Source organism: Pygoscelis adeliae, unplaced genomic scaffold, assembly GCF_000699105.1.
Source record: "Pygoscelis adeliae isolate BGI_AS28 unplaced genomic scaffold, ASM69910v1 Scaffold268, whole genome shotgun sequence".
NCBI classification, from domain to species: Eukaryota; Metazoa; Chordata; class Aves; order Sphenisciformes; family Spheniscidae; genus Pygoscelis; species Pygoscelis adeliae.
The window spans coordinates 1114716-1123099 of NW_008825262.1; the positions used below are offsets into that span (position 1 = coordinate 1114716).

At 40.7% G+C, this 8384-nt stretch overlaps 1 protein-coding gene across 1 annotated transcript; it reads right to left on the reverse strand.

Moving 5' to 3' along the window:
* Positions 1 to 564: 564 nt before the first annotated feature.
* On the reverse strand, positions 565 to 6665 carry LAYN (layilin). Its single transcript, XM_009329568.1, has 7 exons — positions 6608 to 6665; positions 5742 to 6039; positions 3313 to 3470; positions 2904 to 2942; positions 2452 to 2535; positions 1647 to 1749; positions 565 to 922 (listed from the first exon to the last, which is right to left on the reverse strand). The coding sequence occupies exons 1-7, from the start codon at positions 6663 to 6665 to the stop codon at positions 565 to 567; spliced, it is 1098 nt and encodes a 365-aa protein (XP_009327843.1).
* Positions 6666 to 8384: the final 1719 nt, after the last annotated feature.

The window sequence follows — 8384 nt, forward strand, 5'->3', positions numbered from 1 at the left end:
CCTCACCTTAATACTTATTTAACCTATGTACTGGAATATGTGAAGTCCCTGTAAATAGACAACAGATAACTTATTATAACTGATTAGCATGACACTAGTTTACCTGTCAAAATGGCCAAGACAGCTGGGATATGGGCTGACGTGGAAACAGTGACCAACCTGCAACCATGGCAGCTTTCTTGGGGACACATGAGAATTCAAGTGTGACCAGTGATTGACTTTTAACACCTTTGAAGATGAGTAGGTCAGTTAAATAAATAGGGACTTTGAATTCTTCTTTAGTTTCAAAGGCATATCTTTGGAGTACAAAAAAGAATCAAGAGTATTAACAAGCCATTTCTGGGGCAAAAGAGGGCTTGATGCAAAGCAAAATATATACATTCTTTTCAGTTTGGATCTCTAAAAACCCGCATTCTTTCAAAAAAGAGAAGAATATGGGGACAATGCAAAACCAGGATAAACATCACATATGCTATTATTAGAACAAGTGCATACGGAGGGCAGATTAACTTGTATTGATATTCACTTTATCATCCATATTCCAGGCTTTTTTTGTCCGTTTCCTTAATATCCATAAATCTCATTCTCCACCCAGGCCGATTCCTTGCTCCTCCCCACACGATCTCCACACAGCTCATAGATATCATTGGTCACAAAGCCACTTTCAGTACTGGTCAATGTCACAAAGCCACTCGTTGATGTATTCATTGCTGCATCGTCATAATCCCTGGAGAGGCTGTCAAGCACCTTATCTTCCTGTGTACGGAAGGAAGAATTCTTAGTGTCAGGCCTGGTTCCAGCCAGATCTGCTTCTGATTGCTTCTTGATTACTTTGTAAATATCCAGATTTGTACTGTTCCTCCTGGGGTTAGACAGCCATGCATCTTCCTCCTTTGGGCTTGCATCTATTTGCTCCTGTCTCCTTAGGGATGGAGGAAAGAGCAGAAGTCATAATATGCTTTTTTACAGAGGCAAATACAAAACAATACCACACCTCTCTTACAGTAATTTAATGATGACCCTTGAGGAAAGCTGACACTCAGAGCCTCGACTCAGGATGACATTTGTTATTACTCGCCGTTCCAGGTGTGTGGCAGCAGGCTGCACACCTGGGGTAGTTCCATGGCAGGACCTGCTGAGGTACCCCTTGCAGCCTGCTGTCGGCTGAGATGCTGAGGCAGCAAAACTCGACACTGACACTCCCAAAAACATAGCAAGCATCCCCACCAGAGGTACTGTGCACACAGGGAGAGCAGGGAGAGGAAATTGGTAAACGTTATTTGCTCCAAACGTATATCCTTTTATTTCTATTACTATGTTTTTCACTTTTGATGGGACTCTTCTGATAATTCCAATCTTTTCTTTAATAAGAAAACTTAAGTGCTAACACTTCAAAATCATCATCTTGTTTTACACTATTCCCTAACTACTATATGTCTGTGAACATAATAAAATGGCATAATGTGATTTACTTAAAATTTTACTTCACAAACAACTCAGCCTGGAGCACCCATGCCACTTTTTAAACATTTATTTGGCTGAAAGCAGTCCTCTCCAGAGCATCTTACAGAATCCTAAGCCAGCTGTAAAATGATTGCCAGGACAAGATATCACAGGTTCACTTGTCACGCAAAAATGTCACTTACCTTTTCACAAAAAGCCAAAACCAGAAGATGGCTGTAACAACCATCAGGAGAAGCAGCACAGGAACGCTGGGAATAAGGATGTAGGCAAGACTCTGAACAGGTTCTAGGGGTAAAAATGAGATTCCGGCTTTTATTCACTTCTAGTTGCATTTGACATGCACAGAGCTCCATAGAAAAACTAACAGCTGCAAAAGGCAGCATCATCACACCTCAATGGGCTTCTAGTCTTGTTCATAATCTAGCAGTATCTACTTCTTCTCTAGTTAAGCAAGTTAAAGTAAAATAAGCTCAAATCTTCAAGATGAGCAACCAACAAGCCTCACTGTCTCACTGTAAGGCGGCAACGGTAGTGCAAGTTAATGAGATATGCTGTCTTTTAAAAGCTTAGGAACCCCCAGCCAAAAGATTTCAGGGAGCAAAATGTCTTTTATGATCTGTGAATTTCTAGGGGGGAAGTCAGTGTGGTAAGAAGAAGTTGAAAGTTTTTCATAGTTAATAATAGACTTACAAACAAAACATCAACAATTCAGACATTCAATAAATTAAAAGTACCTTTTTCAGACCCAAAATACTTTGCACAGCTTCATATCTAGAACGTTTTGGTAGCCAAAGCAATCAGTTTAGGTTTGTACTGGAAAAGATTTGAGGGAAGTTTTTTTTTCAGATACAGTTGTCTAAATTCAGTCTTCTACATTTAGGGTCACACACTTCAAACTGAAATGTTGACTGCTTGCAGCCACATGTGAGAAATGCGGGCCTGCATAGTTAGAGAGAGAACAGGCCAGCTGTTGAATGCACAACATACCTTTGGCTTCTACAACTGTTACATTAACATCTTTCTTATGGTGTTCTTCTGGGAATACTGGGTTCAAGGGCTCTGTTGCAACATCTGGAAAGAAGCAGCTTAATTAATATTGCAGATGTTATATGAAAGAGATTAAGTATCATAAAAAGTGAGGGTGAGAGGAGATTGAAGAAACTGCCAGCTGCAAAGATGTGTAAGGTGTACTGGTACTCTTTTGCTTAGATTTCTGCAGCATGACCAGTGGTCCCAGATACTGCATCAACAACAGCAAGACTGTGTTCCTGCAGAATGGATTATTGAACAGCACCAGGAAAGTGCAAAGTGCAGGAAAGTTTCTTGCTCGGTAACTTTTCAGTCTGTGAATGTCCTTGACAATGAATGTAACGGAGAGTATTTCTACTGAAAGTTAGCATATCATTAAAAAAAGCCCCAAACAAATATCTGTAACTTACCTCTTTGAGAATTCTCTATTGGAGCATTCGTTGGCTTCTCTAAAAGAAAAAAGATATGCACAATTTCCTCATAAGCTTGAGTAGGGAGACCAAGTGTACTGGATATAGTCTAGTAACATGAGCACCCTTCTTTAGTATTCTCTCTCCCTCAGGCCCCATTTGACATCTCAAATACTTTATAAAAATCCTCTGAGAATTCATATAAGTCACAAGGCAAGTAGCTACAGATATTAGATACTGAGATTGTTTTCCCCACAACTTTTGCACAAACTTAAAGAAATCTGTCTCCCACCAGATCTTTCCAGTGAAGCTAAGAAAGGGTTTTCCTATCTGTTACTGCTATTTCCTCATACCTCCTCTTGGGGATTGGGAGCAGGTTGGTTTTTAAAGCTACAGAATGACTCATTACCAAGAGAATATTTGCAAATGAAGTTATTTTTCATGTTACATCTGTCATCGTTCCACTGAAACATGTAAGGACCTCCGACACCTGGCGGGGCAGATGGCTGGTAGTACATCACAACACAGATTTCACTCCCACAGGATGGCTCATCTACATACCAGTTCCTACGAAAATACAACAAACATGTCAAGTAAGACTTGACATCACTTTCCATGGTACTGCAGAAGCTCAGATGGGAACACAACATACAGGGCACCACAGAGGGCAAAGTCAAAGAGGAACACGCCCCACCCCACCCTCACCCCCCGCTTCCACTGTGTAAAAGTAGGAACAATAACAATACAATTATTTACAGTGTATCTTCTCTAACTGGAATTCTTAATTTTCAAAGAAAACTCAGTGAGCAAGGTGTTCAACAAATATTAGGGAGTGAAGGGCTGAGTACCTTACTGCCTGAAACTCCTCTGCGAGGCTGAGTAAAAGCTCAGGAGAGCTTTGGCTTTCTCTACACAATCTTAGATCTGTGCAAAATCATCTATCAAAATGATTTTTGCTCTGGCCTCAGTGCCCAATGCCTGCAAAATTTTGACACCTATTTAATAAGAAAACGAAAAAGCTAAAGCAGGATCTGTTCTTCTCTGTCTAGAGAAACACTAACATGAAAAAACCCTGTATTGCAGATAATTTTTTTTTTTGTAATAATAAACTTCACCACTGGAAAACTGCGTAGGCCTTTCCAAGTAGTACACAGGAAGGAGGCTTCACTACTTAGCACTCTGTAATACAATCGTTACTGAAAAGGCATTTCATGCATCTCAGAGAAACACTTCTAAGACTGTGTCCCGAGTTTGAAAAAATGTTCAATACCCACTGATTTTGGAACAAGCAATGTTCTGCACGCCAAGCACTTTCTGAAAGCTGATCCATACAATATAAATAATTCTAGATATACCAAAGTATTCAACATGGGAAAAACCCCACACATGTTAAAGCAGTATTTTTTCAATCATTACAGTGCTGTATTCCTCCCTCACTTCCTTCCTCCCCTAGTGGCGCCCCCCCCCCCGATCTTTTCCATGGCTTTATCATTTAGCATAAATAAGCTGTGTCTCACCAATGAAAGGCAATAAAGCTATGTCTGTTTCTTAGCAGCAGCAGATCTGGTTCTAGCTTCCTATTATCTACCCCCAATACCTGAACCACAGGAGAAACTTTAATATATTGAACAGTACTAAAAGCAGTTCTGTTTTATTCATTTCCTGCACAGAGCAACTAAAATTTCTAATGGGTTCCCAAAGCATAAAGTTCACAATAACAAGGTATTTTTACACATTTCCAATATAAAGAAGAATGCAAAGGCAGACTTGTCATACATATGACATGTTGCCATAAAATATTTAGGAATGTTTGGGTTATTTAATGACATTTGCAGTTCAATCACTGTAAATGCAGCAAGAAGTTCAGGATAGTAAGTGAACATTGTATGGTTTGATTTTTTAAAATTACTTTAATAACAGGTTCAATAGTAAATATCTACGAGGGAAAACTCTCTTGAACCTGAGGTTCACTGTAGAGCTGGCACCTCGTTGCTAAGGCTTTCATCAACCTGGCAATGTTTAGAGCAGATTTTCTACTTCTATGCCACAGAAAGGCAGCCCTTTTAGGCCTGGATCTAAGAATATCTTTTGCTTAGAAAACTGCGACTCATGATTGAAATCAAATCATAATTTAGCAGAACTTTTGAGGCTAAACACATTTTGGTTCTATGCTGAACAGAAATGTGAAAGTAGTGAAAACAGCTCCAGCAAACTTGTATTGGTTGTAAGTGTTGTTGCCTTTATATTTTAATTACAGCAAATGCTGTGGTTCCGCTTGCCTTAAGACAAGGAGGCAGAAATCTAACAAGTGTTGTGAAAATTTTAATTTTTCATGTCTACAATAAATACTGCAGCTCTCCGGTTTTACTGTCTCACGGGGAAAAAATGCTATTCCCTCAGCACGTAGAAGGAGAAGAGCCCATCGCCCAGGACATCGGGGACAAAACTTCAGGGGATCTGAAGTGCAGGAACCGTCAGGTCAAAGCACATATTTTGTACATGCCTAACAGGAGATTTTTAAGACCAGTTCACTTGTTCTTCCCCCTCCTTTCAGCAATCAAAAATTACTGATCTAGCCCAGGCTAGACACTCTAGGTATCTTATATAGAGCAACAGAGAGAGAGCAGGGTCTCTAGAGGGTAATTTGTCTACCCCTTACATCTGGATGCTACGAATCGATCTCTGGAGATACCACCACTCTTCAGTGACTGCAGAAGGAACACAGATGACAGCTGGGACAACACTGCTTGATTCTTTTGAAAGAATCCTTTCTGATTGCTAAAGGCAGGTGACAGTCCCTGATCAGGTTGCTTCCCAGTCTCACTCACGGGTACCTACCGGAACTTGGACGAGCTGCCATCTGACCAGGAGTAGAGGTTCTGACACTCTGTACTATTGTCTACCTCCTCCTTTTTCCTCCTAAGCCCTATCCAAAAATCTCCATCAGAAGCTAAGAGACTCTCGATAAATTTTTCAATCAGTCTTTGCTCTGCTTCTGTTTCAATACTGACTAGATGTCCACCATCAGCTCTGCAGGCAAGGTGTGCTTCTTCATAGCTGATCCTGCGTGAAGCATCATGAAAATAAACTATTTTGTAGCATGGTTGCTGTGTTCCACCCCGGCAAACTGTCTGTCCTGCAGAAATGGAAAGAAACCTGTTACAGAAACTATGCTTGTTAGTACCAGAAGTGAATGCTAGTACTTCCATTTGGTTGAGTTCTGCACTGTACGTACGATAGTCTACATGGAAAACACAACACAGGTAAAAAGCCTCTTGTATTACTTGACTGGCAAATGGCATCTCCAAACTCTTCTTACGGCACGTAACAGTTTAGGTTGATCTGCACAGCACTGTTCTTTCATGTCCTGCACTTCTCAGCCCCTTCATGAATTTTCTGCGATTTGAAGACCCTAGGAGTTCCTTACGAAGAAGCAATGCTGTGCCAGAGAGCAAGCTGACATGTGCAACCTTTTAAAAAGAGTTCCTTTACAAGGGTTCAAGGAGGCTTTTTAAAATTATTATTATTATTTTTAAGGAATTTAAATGGCTAAAATTAGAGATCCCCTTACACAAGCAGAGATAACAATGGTTTATCTTCTGGGGTATATGTAATAGTTTCATGGAGTATATATACTGCAGTGTATCAAGATGTGTTCACGCAGTCCAATTGTAAGCATTGCTCTGCACTGTAATGTTACTGACTGCCCAGGAAGTAAACAATGTCTGTTTTCAGACTGTCATAAGCCAAGGACTTTCTCATGCATGAAGCAGCATGGCTTATTTTGATTACAAGGAAAGTAAAGATCAAAGTGAAAAGATACATAATCTAAAATTATGCACTTGTATGTTTCTCAGCAGAAGAGTCCCAATATTTAGACTGTGGAAACAAACAGTTTTGTTTTACTCAGTAAATATTTCTTTTCAAACAGGCAGGCAGACACAATCTGCTAACCTATATGTTTTTACAGAAGAAAAACATTTAGCAACATTTGTAACGTACTCAGAACAAATGGGATGTGAAGACAGTTCATTATAAACCCCTCCATGGGATATATGCTGGCTTTTCTTTATTCTTACATGCTCCTGCATGGCCACTCTAACAGTAGGAATTTAAACATCTTTTGTACTGGAAGTTTTGAACAGTTAAGTACGCAGAATCACAGAGTCTGCTAACATTTTACACAGAAATTAAAACTGGCTGTACTGCAAAAGCAGTATTTAAACGTACATCTCTAGGCATAACCTGTGTTTCTCCTGTTAACACTCACGCAGGCTTGGTGAAAAAGGAAAAAAACCTTACCTCTTCTGAGGGATATGTCCACTGCTATTGTGAAAGACATAAGAAAAACACAGATGGCACATCGTTATTAAAAAACTGCAGCAACTGTGTTGAAAAATAGCGTCACAAACCACACTCGGATTCTTTTCTGATACACAAACATTTTTTTCCCCCTGTTAACTGGCAGAAAATCTTTGTCGTATCAGCCAAACTTGCCAGTGCTTTCAGCTAAGGAAAAATTTATTGTAGCTGATTACTGTCTAGACTTCATTGCTAGTTAGGTTTCCAAATATAGTTTAGGTAACAGAGGACAATGGATATGTAGCTCTAACCAATACTGAAAGTGTTGTTCATATTTTCCCTTTATCTCCTCATTGCCTACATGGAATCTCCCTCAAAGCCTGCTGACTTCAGTGAGCCTTGGTAATGCAAGACTAGGGATGAGTCAAATATACTGAGAAGTAAAAAATTAGTGAAAAGAAATACATCTCCAACCCCACAGCTGGCAGCTGAGCCCTCTAACTCACTCCCACAAAAGTCCTACTGTGGACAAGAACATGGCAGAATTAAAAATGTATTTATAGATATAGTAAAACTACTTGCCTGATGTTGGAATAACAGGAACGTTTCACGGGTGACAGCATTCAGGCTTTCTGCTGAATATACCAACCTATCAAGTCAGGCAGAAACTTCCCCCAGACTGGCTATTCTGTGCCCTAAAGCCAGACTAGACTACCTAGCTTGGGCACTACATCCAAAAATACTGCTGGTCCAACCTTGAGCTGCCATATATCTATTCCTATGAAAGGCGTCTAAATAGGCGACGTTCCTTTGCACAAAACCAGGAGGACAGACTGATAATCAAAAGAGACTTTGTAGAGGAAGAGTGAGACAACCTAGCGTTGGCTGGAAACTCAGCCAGGCTGGTAATCACCACTGAGGGTCGGATGACAAGAGCAGTTCTGTTGGCCAGGGCAGCCTTTAAAATTCCTAGAACGGAGGCAGAAATGCAGCAGAAGGGTTTCTCGTTGGAAGAGGAAAATGAAACCGGACTATCGGCGGGGCCCCCTTCCCGACCAGGAACGCGGGGGTGCTCCCACCCAAGGCGGAGGACACGGGGGTCTCCCCAGGGCAGGGCTACCTCCCGCTGGGGAGTTAGAAGGGAAAAATCACCGCGCAAGGTAGCGCACACACATCCTT

What these genes read in the sequence shown, in the direction of transcription:
- LAYN (XM_009329568.1), bottom strand. Translation starts at nt 6,665, where the DNA reads ATGAGAAAGTCCTTGGCTTATGACAGTCTGAAAACAGACATTGTTTAC. An exon ending in CATTTGCAAATATTCTCTTG is followed by an intron (nt 2,943 to 3,312) that starts GTAATGAGTCAT and finishes TTTTTCTTTTAG; the next exon opens with AGAAGCCAACGAATGCTCCA. An exon ending in AACAGTTGTAGAAGCCAAAG is followed by an intron (nt 1,750 to 2,451) that starts GTATGTTGTGCA and finishes TTTTACCCCTAG; the next exon opens with AACCTGTTCAGAGTCTTGCC.